This window comes from Astatotilapia calliptera, chromosome 11, assembly GCF_964374335.1.
Source record: "Astatotilapia calliptera chromosome 11, fAstCal68.1, whole genome shotgun sequence".
NCBI classification, from domain to species: Eukaryota; Metazoa; Chordata; class Actinopteri; order Cichliformes; family Cichlidae; genus Astatotilapia; species Astatotilapia calliptera.
Window position 1 is genome coordinate 23048739 of NC_137432.1, and position 18875 is coordinate 23067613.

The 18875-nt window shown below is 44.2% G+C and overlaps 1 protein-coding gene across 3 annotated transcripts; it reads left to right on the top strand.

The window, feature by feature from the left end:
- Window positions 1-248: 248 nt before the first annotated feature.
- Window positions 249-18497, top strand: rusc1 (RUN and SH3 domain containing 1). 3 transcript variants are annotated; one of them, XM_026183335.2, is made up of 12 exons: window positions 249-371; window positions 2820-6137; window positions 8142-9020; window positions 10113-10235; window positions 10324-10400; window positions 10857-11031; window positions 11416-11521; window positions 12813-12859; window positions 13866-14386; window positions 14479-14723; window positions 14888-15055; window positions 16066-18497. In XM_026183335.2, exons 2-12 carry the CDS (start codon window positions 2939-2941, stop codon window positions 16229-16231), a joined length of 5706 nt encoding a protein of 1901 aa, XP_026039120.2. In that variant the 5' UTR covers window positions 249-371; window positions 2820-2938; the 3' UTR covers window positions 16232-18497. The 3 variants fall into 3 exon arrangements, with proteins under 3 accessions (XP_026039120.2, XP_026039122.2, XP_026039121.2); XM_026183336.2 differs by having other exon boundaries at window positions 303-446; XM_026183337.2 differs by lacking the exon at window positions 8142-9020.
- The last annotated feature ends 378 nt before the right edge of the window (window positions 18498-18875 follow it).

Genomic DNA, 18875 nt, shown 5'->3' on the forward strand with positions numbered 1-18875 from the left:
GTTGGGAGAGGATAATAATTTTGTCCTTTTCTATATGTATTTAAATTGCAGTTAAACGCAATTAAATATGACTTTTTTATATGAGTTAATTTTCTGTTAAAGAAATCACCAAATGCATAAATCATGATAATTGGGCGGTGAACACTTGAGACTCATTATTTTAAGGAGGCAAAGCTAAAAAGGACTATAGATTAACTGAATGTGATGATAAGGCGAGGGGTAAGGGGTGTGGTTTGATCGGGGGAGGTGGGGGGATTTCTGGATGCTCGCGAGAAGACAGATGCTGAGGCTATTCGAGATTCACATTCTCACGGACTGGGGATGTGAGAGAGCCCGACGAGATGGAGACCTTCATCCATCTTTATCTGAATGTGAGTCAAGTGCATTTTTATCAGCTTTATCGTGCATGTAGATGTCTTTCAAGCGAACCTGCATGAGACGATCGGGTAAGAAAATCCTCCTCTTACCCCCCCGAGACTGCGTAGGATAAGACAATAAATTCCTCTGTTCGCGGTGGCATTTGTCGGATTAGATAGCTTTGCGTAAATACGCAAATAACTGTTTTGTCTGTTCTAATTGTAGTGTGAAAATGATGGTTTTTGTCTGAGTTGTAATAGGGGCGTATGGGCCCGTTTATCAGAGCGATGCGGGTTGGAGGTACTCCCCTCCTCCCTCCTCCACCCATCCACCCCTGTCTCCATCAGCTCTGTGGGATCAATAGATACAGGGTTAAACTCTGAGCACAGGACGGATTGCATTACATATGACGGTATGCTGTGTTTTATATTTTATTTCAAGGCTTAGTTTGCTAAGGGCCATCCCGACGGAGGCCCAGCAGTGTAAACAGGCACTCCAGTGATTTATATTCTTCAGTGATGTGAAGGGCACTGTGGAGGAATATATGAGCAATAGCCTTCAGTAGATGGGCTTTTAAAAAGCAGACTGGGTGTTGTTCTCTACCGCTGAGTGATTATTTCATGCTCCACTTAAATGTATGTGTGTTTTCTTTGTTATTTACGATTTGTTTCTTTTGATCCAGATTTCCATGAATATCATAGCCCAGTGAAGACGAGCATAACTGATGACAGTTATCAGACTATAAATTAGCTGACAATTATTATTACAAGGAGAATCATTTCATGTGTGTGGGTGGGTGTTTGAATAGTTGGGTGTTGTGTGACACCAGCAGATGAAAGGAGCCGTGAAGGTATCTTGCAGAAGCACTGCATACAAATAGAGAAGCTCTAAAAGTATCTATTTAGCTGCAAGATTGCAGGAATTAAGTATTCGAAATTTTGTATGGAAGACACCACCTTCTGTATTACACTATTATCACCGTTTGCATCATCTCACCATTATGACAATGTAATTTTTTGTTTATGTGGATATTATTATTCCCAGGGACGCTGGAGCTTATCCCAGATATTGTAGGGTTCACTCTGGACAGGTGCCCAGATCTGAATAATATTTTTGATCATATTAATAGTCATTTTAAGCCCTAACATACATTTTATATGTTAGGGCTACATTTTTCCAAACAGATGAGTCCCAGCTGTGGTCTTTAGATGTCTCAGTACCTACCATAGTACCTCTAAATCTTATTCCTAAGGTGTCAGAATATTTAATATTTTAATATCTAAATATATTTATATAATATTTAATATCTAAAGCTGTCAGAATATTTAATTTTTGGCTTTAAGAATAATTCTGCTAGTCTAAATAATAGAGCTACTTTTAGCTGCTCTCTCATTCACAAGGGGCCGACACAGTGAGTAGCTCTTCATGTTTAATTTGGCAGATTTCCTTCCAGGATCAAACCGGAAATCTTTCATTTTTTTTAGGCAAAGATGTAAACCACTGCCACATTAGAGAGCCAGTTTGCCAGTATAAAAAAAGTCTAAAAAATTATTTGCATTTTTTCTCAAGAAAAAGTCCCTTTGATTTGTATCCACAGCATATGGTCAGGGCTTATCAATGATGACTAAGACCTCACAGGGTTAAATGATTATTTGATTATGACTCTTGCTGATTCACTTTCAGTGAAACTGACTGCTGGAGAGGCTGTGGGATGGAAAGAGCAAATCTTTTCCATATATTTTTTTGACGATAGGACAGAATGGCATTTGGATATCTAGTTTTCAAATCTTATATTTAAGTACCATCACACCGGCTTATATATTTCTATCAAACCTGTAATGATCCTGGTTGCTCTGCATGTGTTAGCAGATTTGTTTGACTTCCTGCAGGAAAAACTAACCTTTATTTGACCTGATTATATTTGATAAATGCTTGAAAGGATGTAGTAAATAATAATAAAAATTCAAACAATGTAAACCAGACTTTGTGTGAAAGTGTACAGTTATAATTTAACACCGTGTTACACAGCAGTGTAATCTGCTGCACCTGGTTTTAAATATTTTATTTGTTTGTTTGTTTTTTACTTTTGGTTGGTTTTGCATTTATTGTTTGGATTGGTATGCTCACCTTTAATACTAAAAGAAAAAATCCCACCTCAACACACACACACACAGAGGAATTAAAATTAACTACTAAGAGTTCTCAACGTATTTATTTTAAGGGGCAATGCTTGACAATGTGCTACTCTAACTGTGAGTCACAGTGTGTGACTTCCCGGGCTGTGATAATTACAGAACAGAAAACCCTCAAAAGCAGTTGCCTTTTAATGAATAGTCTCGATGATGGGTTCGCTTCAAAGCTTAAACCTAATATGCAAACATGTGTAGAGTAAGAAATCGCTCTGCGATGAGCAGAAGCTGCTCGTATTTGTTATTCACTGTGTGTCTTCTTTGATGTTACAGGATCTTGGGAGTCACGCCAAGATGTGACTGTCACGGCGCGTCATAGTTTGGAGGCTCTACAATACTTGTTTCCATAGCAACAGAAATATCAGAATATCCAAAAAAGTCCCATTCCCACAATGCAGTCCTCTCAGCCGCCGAAACCGCGGCGCTTTGACGTCAGCAGACGGACCAATAACTTAGCTGCACCAAAGTCTCACGGCCCTGGGTTTCAGAGGGAGGATAAAAACATGAACACAATCACCACGCCGTCCCCACGCCGGGCCACCAAGGGTCCCACTGCTCCCTCCAGGACCAGAGTGGGCGTACAGCCTCGAGCTCCAGTAAGCCAGTCCAGGTTAAGCTCACAGAAACAGGGTTCTACTGTCTCTAAACTAGCTAAACCCAAACCCAAGAATGCCCGTGCATCTGCAGCAACTCAAATTGTACCCGCAGCGGATCCGCCTCCTCCGCTTCCCTCGGTTCTTCCTGTTGACCCGAACTGCAACGAGCCGAGCCTCCCGTGTCTATGCTGTGATGGCCGATCCCCGCAGGACAACAACAGCATGTTCAACCACAACCACAACAACAACAACACCATCTCCCTCAGACATCAACTGCAGCTACCGCCTCCACCGGCCCCGATGCCCCTGAGGCAGGATGGGATCGGGGCCAAGGAGCAGGCACAGGCAAAGGCCCAGATGGAAATTTCTGCGTGCCCTGCTGCCAGTCTGGAAAATGAAGAGAAGATTTCAGATGAAAACACTGAAGTAGACAATAAGAAAAATGCAAAGGTGGAGGAAGATGATGAGGAAGAGAGCAGCGGGGATATTGAGATTGATGATGAAGAGGACGATAACGATGACGATGAAGATGATGACACCCTGGTCCCCTCGTGCTGCGACTGTCCCCCCTCCCTCCTGGAGTTCTCGCTCTCCTCTTCTACCTCCTCTTCCTCCACTTCCATCAGCTCCTGTTCTGATCTGGAGTCTGACTGTGCCGATCAATCTGCCTCCATCTGCTCTTCCCAAGATCAAGACAATCTGTCCGTCTCTCTTTCCTCCAAAGACCACTCTCTCCTACAAGGCCCTGATAGCAAGCCTCCTGCTCGCTCACCTCCATCCCTCCCTCTGAACCGAAATCCCTTCTGTTTAACATCTCATTCCCCGAGTCCACCTTGCTCCCCAGATGAGGGTTACCCTTCTGCGCTTGACTCACCTTCCCCTGACTACTTAGGAGTCAAAGATGATTCTGAGGTCACCAAATTAGGCTTGCTTGACTTTCTAGAATCGGTCGGAGAATTTGGGAAAATGGAGCGGTTCAGCCAGGTGATCCAAGTGGCTCGCTGGGATCTGGACGGGGAACAGCACTGGGATGTTCTGCGGGATCGCTTAGATCACCTGGATCGTTTGGAAAAGGTGAACAGGGAAGTAAAACTGACCTACATTGCCAGACTCCACGAGAAGGGACTTGATCTTGGAGATCTGGATGAGCAGGACCTTTCGGATGTCATGGATGAAATGGGCAACATTGACATTCCCTGGAAGCTGTATAAAACACATGATGGAACGATGGGAGAATCTCAGGAGTTTTCCGATGCCGGGGTCGACTTAACCGCTCCGTCAGACTGTGAAGATCCCCTCGTTCCAGATTCCCTCACACCTTCCCCTGTTGAACCGCCACCTAGACCCCCAAAACCTCCAGCGCGACATGCCAGCGTGAGCTCGGACCTCCACACCTACATAAATATCAGCAGAGAGACCACCTCCATTGCTGTTTCCACCTCTCCTACATTGTCTACCTTCTCACCTAACTCCTCATCCCCCACATTCACCACTTTTAGGTGTGAGAAATCCCTACCTTCATCTCCACCATCCATTCCTCCTCTCCCTGCTTCTAAGCCAGTTCCTTACCTCACTCTGTATACCACCCCTTCTCCACCTCCCTCTATCCCCACCCCAACACCTCCTATCCCTCCACCTCGAAAGCGACACCTCGCACGGAAGGAAGCGCAGCGCCTCGCGGCTCTTCAAGCCGAACAGGAAAAGACCCCCATGTCCCTCCCCCCACCTACCACCCGCCCCCCACCACTCCCTCCTCCACCTGTTATCTCAGTCTCCTCTTCCTCTCCTCCTGCCATACCACCTCCACCTGCGCTGCCTCCTCCACCATCCTTCCACGCATTGGATGTAGAGATTCGGAAACTGCTCATGCTTGCTGGACTTACCCAAGCTGAGCTCCTCAAACTCAGCCCTGAGCTTGGTGTCTGTGTCGGGGGGTTAGAAGACGAGGGAGATGGAGATAATTTCATGAAACCGAAATCTCTGGAGTCGCAAGAGTTCAGTCTGCGGTACAGAGAAGAGGAAAGTGAGCCTGACACACAGCTGGTGGCCAGAGATCAATGGGTTGGCACTGAAAAGTTGGAGGGAGATCAAAAAGCAGATATAGCTGAAGAAGGCAAAAAGAAAGAGGAGGGCAGAGACACACAGAGAACAACGTCATTTACTGAGATGGCAAGGAGAAGGAAGAAAAACACTGGCTTGGCATTCGACCAGTACTACAGTTTAAGCAATACACATGAAGATAAAGCAAAGAATGTGAGCTTTGGGGCTTCCCGTTATTCTGCTGAGCCACCAGAGTCACCGCCGCCTCCTCCTCCCCCTCGCCCTCTGCCACCCATTCCTCCATGTTTGCCATCCCTCAAAGTCAGCACTCTGCCCGCCAACTCTGAACAACCTGAGCGTTTTGATTGGCTGATAGCATTCACACCTGAGTGTGAAGCCCCACCACAGCTGCCACCCCTAGAAAAGAGAAAGGCATATGTGGAAACCCAAAAGAAGCCCAATTCGTCAGGTACCTCTCCAGGGTCAGCTCCAAAGGTCACAACCTTTAAAGAGTTGCGTTTCCGCAACAAGAGCTCCTCTCCTCCGACTAAGGTGATCATTGAGCCCGATCCTGACCCCACAATAATCACTCCAGATCCAGATATACTCTACAACTTAAAGTGGAGGAAACATAAGGAGGGAAGTGATGGCAGCCAGTGGGAGTACACCTCTCAGGCTCAGGCCCTCTTCATGCAGCCGCCGCCAGCCCTCACCTCAATGGCTGCTCTGCAGGAAATGCTCCAGAGAGCTGATAAGGAGGGGGGGCAACTAGAGTTGTGCCCATCACAGAAGATTGGCTGCTCAGTCAGTGACAGCAGCCTGTGGACCTTGGGCAGAGAGTGGGAGGGGGAAGAAATTAAGAAGGAAGAAAAAGAAGGGAAGGACAAACTAAAGGAGGAGGTGGAGGTGAGAGGACAAGCTGATGGAGGACGGACTTTTGAATCAAGAACTTCAGGTGAGTGTGATTTTAGTGGTAGTAAATTGGAAGTTATATTCAATAACACAAAGTACAGTCCTGCCTGTGCATGTGCATAGAAGAAAGTAAACACACAAAAATAAGTCAGAGCAAATTGGATGACAGAACAGATCTGGGACGGGCAGATGATGGAGAGGAACAGATGGGGAAAAGGCACGCTCACAGTCGTCTTGCTCAGTTCTTCAGTGATGCACAAATAATATCCTTTGACATTACAATGAAAAGAAACAGAAAGCCAAGGGAAATGAAAAAAAAAGTACACTCATTTGTGGAAATGATAAATGGAGCCACGGAAGAGAGATGGAGCGGGAACAGGAGTCACTGAAAAGGATGATGCAATGATGCGATGGCAGGGGATAAACAGGGTGATTTTAGATAGGGGAGTAAGAAATGTGAACACAACAGTGAGAGATGGAAGAATATAGTGAGGCTAGTGAAAGTAATATGAGGAGAAAGGGGAGGTTGGAAACTTTCCAGCCAGTATTTCCTGTACGGGTTATCAGTGTGTGATGTCATCACAGACTTATTCAATTATTCATCCACTCTTCAGATTGAGGGGGAGAGGAATAATGGAGCTCACTCACTTTAAATCGGACTTTTTCCTGTTTTTGTTTTTTTCTTTCTTTGTTGGCATCCTGAAATATTTTCCTTCTCCCCTCTCTCTCTGCTTCTTTAATAGTTTTGAATCCCAGTTTTGGGACATTTATGTGTTTTTACTTATGCTGTCTCCACCCCAACACCCCACCCTTTGCTCCCTGCAGCACAGATAGCTCAGATCAGGTTACGTAGCTCATATGGTCCTACATTAGGCTACATTAAAACTAAGTTGTTCATGTACAGCAGGGTGTTTAAAACCAAGACTGGATAATTTTTTCTAAATGATTTATAGGTTAAAAATTTATAGGTTAAAAGTTTCAGATCTTTTCTCAAAACCACTGCAGTGAGGTAGGTTTGGGGATAGGTGTATACACCTTTAAGAGCTGAAGGGGTGGATCTTAGTACATGGACCAATTACTGCCAGCCAGGGTCAGAAAACTAGGAAGTATCATGTATTTGTTGCAGTTCAGACACAGCTCAAGTCTAACCAAGGTATGGTTGCTTTCTAGCTCCTTTTTTAGTTTAAGGTAAATACAGTGTAACGAGAGTCGGGGTGCCACTCTGAATTTCCACAAAGGCGGGCCTGATGATTGAGCAGAAAGGAACAGAAATCTGTTATCTGTTGACTGACTCAGCAGTACAGTTTTTACTGTGGTGGTGGGGAAGAAGGTAGAGAGAGATAGAAACTAAAAGCAGAGAGTGAGAGAGAAGGTGATCCGGAGGTGATGACAGCACGCACTGCAGTAAAGTACAAAACGTTTAGCAACACCAGTCACTGACTGTGGTTATCACTCATAACTCTCAGGTGTCAAACAGAAATCTGATGTCACAAAGAAAACGTGGATTCTTAACACGTGTTGTAGTAGGATGACTCTTCAGGAATGGCATTTTAATTATGATGAATTAAGCGAGTGAATGACAGACCGAGTCCTTCTACCGTGCAGCTGTGAGACTGCTCCGTAATTATTCTTTTACAGCCTCCGTGTCATTTCCTGTCATGTCAGACCCCTCCTAAGCGAAAGACTGTGTTTATTGCTCTTCATTGACTTCCATGCACCGTTGGTGTGTAACTGTCAATCAGACGTTTGACTGGAATAAATACTGCATGGTGTTTTGAAGATGACTGCTAGAATACACATGTGCATTTTTTCTCTCAACAGACACTAACATGTTCTGCATCTCTCTCTCCTTCCCATTTCTTTGCCGCCTCTTTCTTACTTTTATCTTCCTTGTTTTTCTCACTTATCCATCCTGTTTGGTTTGTTTCCATTCGGTTGTCTCCATTTTGGCATCATCGCTCCCTCATTACCATTTATGCTTGTGCGTCTGCCCTCTCCACCCGAACTCCTGCACTTTTTGGCCTTGCTCTCCCTTTGAACCGAGCAGTTTCCTCACCCCCGCTCTCCCTCGCCCAGTCCTCCCAACCCTACTTCCTCCACACCGCTATCCCTTCCTTTCGCCCAGGCTACTGTTACTCCCACCCCCTTGCAGATCCCAGGCCCCGCAGTCATGTAGGCCAAGGGCCCACAGACACACACAGAAACACACGGTGGACTCCTGCTGTCCACTCAGCTTGTATCCACAGAGATGAATCGAGCTCTGGGTTTAAAGATGAATCCCCGGCTGCTTTTGGTGTAGAGTCTCCACGTGACTGTGGGGATAAGTTTAAGCAAAACACACATTCAGCTTACCAATATAACAGCGATCCCAAAACCAATGAAAGGGACTTTGCAACTGAGTCAATCTGCAATCTTGACTCCCTTTACCAAAGTGATTCAGAGAAGCAGAATGATGCCAACGCCGTGTCTGTTAGCAGCACCGCTGAAGCTCCAGGTTGCACCACACCGTATAAGAATATCGATGTTATGATGATGTATTCAAACAGCATTGGTGCTAGGGATTCGATGTATTCAGAGAAGCGCTCACTCTCACACACAGACCAGGTCAGCATCAAGGCTAGGACATCCAAAGATCTCCCTCCCCTCCCCACCTATTACCTGTACCACCCTAAGAACTGCCCTCTTCACAGGGGGGCTCCCCCCCGCCTCTCTCCTATCGGAGCCCTCTCCCCTCCCCATCGCTCCGGAGCACCCCCTCCCGGTGCAGCAAGCTCCTCCCTCAGCTCCCCGCTTTTCCCCCGCTCGCACACCTTGCCTGCCCTCGCTGCTCCCCTCTACTATCCAAACCTCTACCCTCCTATACCGCCCAGGGCGCCCCCCCTACCCCCAAAACTCCACCAGGCTCCTCTGCAGTCACGCGTGGCGAGTAAGATCTCTCTCTCTCTCCATACATCTTACACTTTTTCTCCTTGTCTGACATCTCGCATGTCTGTCTATCTCTCTGTCTGTCTCTATTTCTGTCTCTCTTCTCTCGTCTGGATGTGGTGGCCTACACGCTTGTGTCACCTATGGCCCCGGGGGTTTGCAGATTTGAAAGAACTAGGTAACTGTAGCTGTTTTATATATCAGAAGGTGCGTCCCTGCAGGCCATCTGATACGTCTTATCTGCTCTGTCCTTTCAAATCCGCAAAGGGCCTTCAGAAGGGTAACAGCTGTTTCTGTCACAAGGTGTCTAGAGTCACTCTCATCACTGTCTCTCTCTCTCTGTCTGTCTTTCCTCACCTGTCTGTCTCTTTGTCCCGATGTTGTTCTTGTCGTCTTTTTGTTTTTGCATGGTGTACCCACACAGACACGTGCATTTCATGCAAAGCGAACCTTAAGTAGCTGCTTGATGATGATGTGATGCTAATAAATAAATAAAGTTTTCATTTTTATTTGTTCTGTGTTCGGTTAAGATCCACGGCATCCTGTCCATTGTACACATTTGCATTTATCGATCTAGTTTATATAAATACATTTATATAAACAGCAAAATGTACTTTACACCTACCCTTTGCACATGGATGTACTTTCTTCTGACCTGGTTCTTGTGGTAGTTCCTACACTTGTTTGTTCCTAGCTCTGCAGTTCCTCCGTGTATGCCTATATTAAGTATGTGAGTATTTGTATAACTGTGTTTGTGTGAGTTGAGGTTAATTGCATGGGATCCTGTTTAGCCCTGAAGCAGACAAAAAGTTGTGTTCACAGATCCAGTTGTGAAAACCTCATCACAGTAATCCTACAGGATGTGCTCGCTCACTGTTTGTCGTCAGCAGTAACGACTGCTTCCATCTGCTTCTATCTGGCTTCTTCATTGCTTAACTGCTCCTGCTAATAATGCTAATATTTTAGTTGTTTTGTTTCTTTTGGTGGCGATTCATTTTTTTTAAGTTTGTTAATTTGTATTTTTTTTTATCACTTGCATACAAAGTAATTGCGATATATATTTATTTGGGGTTTTGTTTACCATCGCTGTCAGCTGTTCGCAGTGTCTCATTCGCTGGCTCTGTGCTGAAGACAGACACACCCTGGATGGGCGAGGATGTGAAGCATCCAATGAGAGGTCTTGGCCTATCCTCTCTGTGCCTACAGGAAAAGAAAGGTGGGGTTGGATGTACATGTGCAGGATGTGCGTTTGTTTGTCTGTGCACGCTCTTCTAACCAGCTTTACACCCGGTTCTCCTCTCTAGCCCTGGTAGGCGCAGTTAGTGTGGCAGTGGAAGCCATATTGGCCCAGTTCAGTTCTTCAAGGACTGTGGTTCAGAAGGTCAGTACCTGCTGGTTTGATGACAGTAGCTAGAAGGACTGAGTGCTTTTTCATTTTTAGTCACCCTTTATAATCTATGTTTTTTTGGCTAAACTTCATGGTGTATTAAATTCATTATGTACCTTTGAAAATATTTCCCCTCTTCCTTCTTGTTTTGACTATTGTGTGCCTTCCTCCAGTCTTCCTCAGTTAACAGGGTACTAGAGTATCTTAAGATAACCCAGTTTCTTAGTCACAAGAATTTCTTTGTCAACTTGCTGCTCACTCACCACCCAAATCATCCCTCATTACATCATGTTGATCATCATCACACAATCCCCCTTTTCCACCCCTCCCTCTCTCTTTGAGTCATCCTTTTCATCTTCTTGTCCAATCGCTGCACATCTTCCTTCTCACCAAACACCCATTTTTTTCCCCCCCAAACCGTGCTCCCTTCCTTTCTTCTCCTCTCCTCAGGCCTTATCAGGAGACAGCGCTATAAATCCATCACTGGGCCGTCTGGTGCTGCAGTGCCTCTGCCCCGCCCTCCACAGCTTGCTGACTGATGGCTTGAAACCCTACCAGAGTGACCTGATTGCAGGCAGAAGGCCAAACTCTGCTTGGAGTCTGGTCCAGGCTTCAACCAGGGCAGGTAGCATATCATGCATCATAGCCGTGGATATTAAAAATCAGATATTATCCTGTTGTTCCTCTTGAGGTTTGGTTTCCTGGTTGATAGTGATAAACTCTGCAATTCGTCTGTCTCCACTTTTCTCCCACATCAGTCAATACTTGTTGATTTTATCGTCTAAAATGCTGAATAAAGTGAACACCAGGACACAGATATTGATTGGCCTACGAGTGCCAAGCTTCACAGCAATTTTTCACTCACTTCTGTAAGGTCCTTCATTGATCTCTCTCTCTCTCTCTCTCTCTCTCTCTCTCTCTCTCTCTCTCTCTCTCTCTCTCTCTCTCTCTCTCTCTCTCTCTCTCTCTCTGTGCATTTTATCCTCTTCCTCCCAACCGATCTTCCAAGGTCCTAAAACTCATGCCTTGTTCAGTCTGCAAGTTCGAGTTGGAGAGCTACCCCAGCTCAGACAGAGCAAACACAGGTTCAACGCATTCCTCCTCGGCCTACTGAAGTAAGCAGTGGCTATTAACAATCCTTGATCTCCACTGACGACTCGTTTAAGAGCATGCTATTCATTTTATTATTGCACTCACAAGGCCAGATTTACTAATGGTTCTGCGCAACCACAAAACCATTTTGTGGCATTCATTTTACCTCAAATTGCAGTAAATTGAACATAGAAAAAAGACTTGTTACATTTTGTGCCTGGTGTTGTTGTGATAGTTGCATTAGCAGTGTTCATTTATTTGGAATGACAGGATACCAGTGTGAGTACGTAACGACATGGGTGGATGGGTCAAAGTTGTGAGTGTGTGTAAAAGGTTCGACTACATCCTGTAACTCTTCGCTCGGTCTTAACTCTGCACGCTTAGATCTGAGCTCCACATATTTGTGGTCCGTAGTAATACTGGTATTTTGATGAAGTGGAGCCTAACTTAACCAAACTGAAGTGAACTGAAGAGTCCTGATGTTAAATAGGCAACAGGGTTATATTTTAGAGTGAGCTGATGGTTTTCAGTGTTTCAGGCATTTAGTCTCATTTCAGTTTATTTATTTATTTTTGCTCCTCTCTATCAGAGCTGTTACATACCATATTGGAATGTGGAGCTGAAATGAAAACGGGATCTTTGTTAATGTGTTAGAAAAATGTCTTCATCTTACAATATGTAATATTGACTGAAATAGGTATTTAGCGCTTCATACAGCCTGCAGGAAACAAAAAAGCAGATCATGCACTTGCATAGCGGCACAGTAACAGTATCTTCAGTAAGACACCAACAATAAATAGTGATTTGTGTTCTCCTACACATGGTGCAGGTCAGCTGTTACACATAGTGTGTAGTAACGCAGCTCTCGTCTGCGCTCCACCGGAGTCTCAGTCCTCAGGTTCACACTCAGTCTTCAGTCATTTCTAACAGTGGAGTTCAACCTTATATTAAAGATATTGTCTCTCCTCCAACTGCTTGTCATTTTCCTGAATTCTCTCACTGTTTTCAGAGAGAAACACTTGAGTAAAACCTGTACTTGCACTGTTTTACTACACCCTCATCGAGGCTGCTTGTTTTTAACCTGCTAATTTGTGCTGCTCTTGCAGAATGCTGAAATCAACTGCCTGCATTCTTGTTTATAAATTAGCACATTGTTAGTAGATCACCCACATAACTTTCCACTCCCATGGGCGCATTTCTGCATTTGGTAATTTGCTCCACTTAGTAAATCCGGCCTAAACTGCATAATAATTTCTGTGCACGTATCTTCTTTGTATCCTCGTTACTCATCTTCTTTCTGTTTTTGTCTCGTAGTACCAAGCTTCTTGACTTCTGGCTGTCTTACCTTCAGTCTTGCAGTGGTAAGTTTTCCTCTCTTCTAGCAGTTGTTGCAGTTATGAGCAGGGTGCAGTTTGCCAGGGTGGGGATGCAAATGCAGGGGATTTTCCCCTGTTTGATGAATAAATGAAATGAACTCAGAGTATCAGGAGACCGCTTGCCTGATCAGTGACTTCAGAATTTCCTGCAAAGGTGAGCTCCACAGCAGCTGCTGTGACGGGCTGATTGAGAAGAGCAGTCACGCGTTCATGTAAAAAGAACCTGTCCACAGTTCAAAGTTAGAGCAGGTGATTTGCGACACTGTAAGACGAGGTTACAGAAGAAAACAGGTAAGTGTTGAGAGAGAAAGGGGGAAGACACTCAGCAAAGGGCTGTGGGCCAGACGCAACCTGTGCCACCGAACACTGACCATAGGGTACGTGGTCACCTGCTGAGCAACCAGACTCATTTTTACACATTTTTTAACTCTCAAACTCGAAGATCTCCAATTGATTCAGTAAATGAATCATCCAGAGAGAAGGAAAGCGAAGCACTTCAGATGACGCGGGAAAGCAGAAAAACTCTTTCATCAAAGCAGGCTGTTTTCTTGATGTAGGTATATGCTATACAGGACTAATTAATATTTTTCAAATGCAGCATTTTGTTCTGTTGAAATTTGTACGTATTTCTTTTCAAATATTGAAGCTTAATGGCAAAATACTATTAATTGGATTTGGGACCTTATTCTTGCATGTCAAACCTTTTATACGGCTGCATTTGATCGAGACGTAAACATTAATATTTCTCTAGAGGCTGTTAATATTCCTCATATTAATTTCATTGAAAAGAATTCATGAGAATATTCTTGTAAAAGCTGTGGACATGTGTTTACGTCCTGAATTTGTTTAGTTGGATTCTGTAAACGATACATTGACAGCAGCGATAAATGCCATTATTTTCATGTCGTGGTGCAAATCTGGTTACAAGCATAAATGTAAATACTGAAACTGACCTCTCTCTCTCTCTCTCTCGCGCGCTCTCTTTTCTCAGATGTGCTGGAGACCTATTACCACCCCACCTCTTTTATGCGTCTGTCGCAGACCGCCTGCCAGCCTCTGTTTGAGGAGCTGCTCCTTGTGTTGCAGCCTCTGAGCCTGCTCACCTTCAACCTCGACCTGCTCTTCCAGCACCACCATTTAGAGCCAGAGAGTCACAGGCCAGAGATCCCCAGCCCTCCCTTTCCGGATCCTGGATCCCAACTTTCAACAAATGAGACAGCAATAAATGGGTCTCAATCCAAAACTCCAGACAGCAGATACAGTGAAAGCCTCTCAGAAGTAGACTTTGGAAGCCCAGATCATCAGGCAGCTAAAGATGCTAAATCATCACCTGTGACTAATTCAGATAATGGAGGATCGGCAGCGTCAACAGATACCAGTTTTGGACCCACAAAGGCTTCAGTCACTCAGGAGGAGACGAGTCCTCAACTGTTGTGGGTCCAGGAAAAAGAAATTGAAGATTTGCCTCCTCCTAACGTTGAGGAAGACAGCCTCGCTCAGCAGGCAGGACAGGTAGCCACAACTGTTCAACTCCTCTGCCTTTCTATTCAATGATGATTGTGTGATTATGCAGAAATTAATTTATCTGTTTTTTTTATTTACAGGTAATTCAACAAGGATGGGGTGCTGTGGTGCGCTGGGGAGGCCGACTGAGTCAGAATCTGGCTGAGTTGAGCCTCTCTGCAGTGAAGAAGGATGAGATGAACACAGATCTGCCAGATCTCCAGGCTCAGGCAGGAAGCGACTACACTCCAGTCAGCGGTAGTACTCAGGTTCCCTGGGGTCTGGGCCGGCTCTTTGGAGCCTCCAAAACTCCCACCAGCCCGACAGGTCACACACAACCAACCAGGTCAGTCATTAAATATGTAATAGTTATTATGTAGTCTAGACTACAGAAATTGGTTTTACTGATAATCAATCAATTGAATAAATTAAATGAAATCAGCTTCTGAAGACAATTGTCTGTGACTCATGCCTGTTTGTAATTTTCCAAGTTTCTGTAATTTTCCTCAGACGTCCCTCTCAGTGGTTTGCACCCGGTGTCACTGCGCTGACCCGAATGGTGAGCAGCAGCTCCACACCAATGCTGAGAAAGATCCCCGAGACTCTGGGAGAGACCGGATCAGAGTCCGAGAAAGATGTCGACACACTGGAGATGAAGGACAAACCCAGACCACTCAGGTACAGCAGACATAAAGTGATGGCAATGATGGATAAGGAGCAATGACACAGCATTGCTGTTTTCTCACTGTTACTGTTGCAAGCGCTGATTCTGTTTCCAAGTTTTAAATACATTTATATGACCTATATTGGCCTTTATAATGTAGACCAGGGGTCTCCAACTCCAGTCCTCGAGAGCTACTGTCCTGCAGCTTTTAGATGCGTCCCTACTCCAACACAGCTGAATCAAATGGTTGGATTACCTCTTCAGCACGCCATCAAGTTTGGCAAAGGTGATAACAAGCCATCCATTTGATTGAGGTGTGTCGGAGCAAGGATGCGTCTAAAAGCTGCAGGACAGTAGCTGTCGAGGACTGGAGTTGGACACCCCTGATGTAGACTGTCTTTGTTAAGTGAATGGTAACATCTCAAAGCCCAAAACTGGCAAAAATCAGATGACAGCAGTGTAATTTTGGGTCAGACCTTTACACAAGTGGGATCCTAGTCTGCATATGAAAGATGGATCCAACTTCAAGGTATGAGTAGTGATACCAAGCTAGTGCCTCAAATCTGCATGCTCTCTTCTCATCTGAGAAGCCCCATTGTTTACACGCCTGTGACAAAAAAAATTGACCCGTGATGTCAGTAAGTTGTCCCAATGATTTTATGGTCTCAATCGCTGGTTTCAAGTCAAATTTTACATTTCCATCCAGAGAAAATTAGATGATAGGGTTTGTCTGCCTTGTGAGTGTGCAGTGTCCTCTATTTTTCACCCAGATCTGGTTTCAAAAGACTAATATGGTCACAGTGGGTGACACAGTTATTTTTATGTCTTTTCTTTTGCAAATCAATATTTTTCCCCACTGATAAGGGCGGCAGGGGTTATACCAGAGACACCAGAATAGCTGCTGTTATCAGTCTGAAGTCTTGTAAACGGTGACTCATCCCGTCTGACATTATACGCTGACGTTACTCTTTGTGGCTGGTGTAAACGTCGATCACTGAGGCTGAGACAGTGTCTTCTGTCCCAGGTCGGTGCGAACGCTGTGTGACCACGCTGGATCCGGTTCCGAGCTCAGCTTCCGCAAAGGGGAGGAGCTCGTGGTGTTAGGAGGCGTCGATCAAGACTGGATTCGCTGTCGTCAGGGAGACAAAGAGGGGCTGGTACCTATTGGCTACACCTCTCTCATCATGTGACCATAACTGCTGCACTTAATCAACACTAAAAAAATCAATAAATAATTATAAAATATATATATATATATTTTAGGTGAGTATTGAGAGGTTATGGTAAGGCTGCACCACTCTGAAAGGGATATTTCACACAGGCTCGGTTACAGTTTGAGTTAAGGGCATAACACCATCTGTTGTGCTTTATGTGCATCAGAGGCAATCTGCAGCCCCCCCCCCCCCCCCCCCCCCCCCCCGTTATGAACATATTGGAGCTTTTCCCATCACAATCATTTCAGTTTGGTAGCGTTCAACTAATAGATTTTAGCAGCAGGAATTGAGCAGATGGTGCGAAATAATGACTCGACTCAAACTTGGATCATTTCAAACCAGAAGACCTTTGATCCTCGAGTGAATTATCCCTTCAAATGCCTTTTTTTCTCCATTTCCGCCTTGCTTGCCGGCCGCTGATCTGAAAGCGATCGCCAAAATTCTTTGCAGTCTGTCACACTCGAGTGCGTTCAAATCAGCGGCTATCTGTCGCGAGGAGGCGGCGGTCGACAGCCTGGCTGCAGGTCGTCGAGTGGGGAAAGCATGTCGGAGTAGTGGGCCGTAGCTCCTGTTGCATACTGCGTAGTAATGTAGTGAACTGTAGCTGTGTAGACCCGTTCTATTGACCTTTTACCCTTATTGACCTCTCATCTTTCTCACCTAGTTTATGTGTGTTTGACATGTTTCTGCTACTGTATTTGACTGTATAAATATACATATAAAAATATATATATATAAATATATAGCTATATAAAACGAGATTGATATTACCAAGATAGATAGAAAGGTAGATAAATATGAGAAAGTAGCAGCTTAAGGCTGCAGCCGTATTGATGGAGTGATTATTCATCTTTACATTTGCAACAACATGAAGCGGATGTCATACATGCAAAAACAAATGAATATGTGTTTATTTTAAGTATGCAATCCAGTATCTTCCCTATTGTGCGCTTTATGTATTGCCATTGTCATCATATTCATAACATGATTAAATTGAGCTCATACCTTTTAAACTCTGTATGCACTGTAATGTACCACGAATGCTCTGAATGAAAACATCTTAGATATCCCACAAAGTTATAGACGACAGCGACCTGTAGCCAGAATCTCACAGAGCCTCCGTGGGTTTTAGCAAAAACCCTCACAAAAGTCTGCCCCGCTTTCTCGGCACTGTCTGAATTTCAAATGAACGCAGTGAGAAAAACCCCAGATGTGATGTCGATTCATAAATGCTACAAGTCTGTGGGTTTGGTGGCTGGTCTTCACCTCGTACCTCAGCTTTTGTATTTATCTTAACCCCATGTTTGCCGATCATAATCATTGATATTAATGGTAGTGGTAGCAGTGGAAGTGATTCGTTTGTTTTGTTGTTGCTTAAATGAAAAGAAAAAAAAACCTGTTGTTTTGTGTCACATAATTATTAGTTATCTGTATCTATGACTATGCATATATTTAAATGCGCAACTAGAAGTGTGTTTAGTTTGTTATAAAGTCGATTTTAATTTGATGTTATCATGCAAGAGGAAACCGGAAGCATAAAACGATAAGTGCTTAAATTAAAAAAAAGAAGGAGGGCGATTTTTAAGCGGCCAGGAAAGGCTAACGCTAAAGGACCTCTATTCAATCAGCAGGAAAGTTCCATTGCTATTGATCAATCAGGGAAAAGATCAGTTCTGCAGAGTTTCAGTGTAGCATGCGATTGCTGGCAACAGTCCAGTAGCATTAACTTAAACCAGTGTCATAACTCATTATCAGGAAAAAAAAATGCCTACACAAGTGATTAAAAGAAATAAAAGAAACAAAGTCTAGATACAGATAAAATATCAGTAGACACATTTAGTTTGTTTCTTTCCGATGTGAGATTACAAATGCATTTGTTTAAAAGCTATTTATTTATGGGATGTATTATTTATTGATCTTGAGGTTTCTGAAAGGAATAGCTCGCTAATTATCCGGGTTTTTCGTGTGCGAAAATGCACGCATGGCCGTGTGTATGTGCGTGTATGTGAAGTGAAAGCAGAGATGAGTTCGAGCACTTCTCTGTCAGCGCATCCTGCACTTTCACTTGTGTGTGTGAGTGACAGTTAGTTCTGTTCCTCCCTCTCCTCTCTGGTGTCATGTAGCCCGTAGACATCCCGTTGTCCTACTGTTGCGTATAGAGTGCCCCTCTAGTGTCAGTCACTGTTCAGCTCCTGCATGTGCTTGTTTGTAAATACACCAAATAAAATATGTATAAACCAAACATGATCACCTGTTGGAGTCATTTTTTTTTGCACTATAGTTGATGTAAAATCCCCTATTAAGCCAGAACCTCAGCTCTATACTGAAGAGAACCTGTTTATGTGTTACAATGGTGGATGCTCAAAGTAAGCATGCTAAAGTTTAAAATAATGAGATTATTTTATGTGGAGGTAGTGAATGAGCCATAATCTCAGTTCAGTCAGGTTTTTCTGGATCTTTCTTGGATCTTCATGTTGTCATGGAGAGGGGATGCCCTTAATTAAGACATCTCAGGGACACAGCTCTGACTGTGAGGACAGCAGTCCATCTAAACAAGGTCCAGTGTAAGATAAATAAGGATTATTTTGAACTCTGAGCCATGGACTTTGCATGTTTCTTA

Excerpts from the sequence above, each read along its gene's own strand:
- rusc1 (XM_026183335.2), top strand. The coding sequence starts at position 2,939 with ATGCAGTCCTCTCAGCCGCCGAAACCGCGGCGCTTTGACGTCAGCAGA. Across the intron at positions 11,032-11,415 it reads CCAGGCTTCAACCAGGGCAG|GTCCTAAAACTCATGCCTTG; the intron begins GTAGCATATCAT and ends CGATCTTCCAAG. Across the intron at positions 12,860-13,865 it reads TTACCTTCAGTCTTGCAGTG|ATGTGCTGGAGACCTATTAC; the intron begins GTAAGTTTTCCT and ends CTCTTTTCTCAG.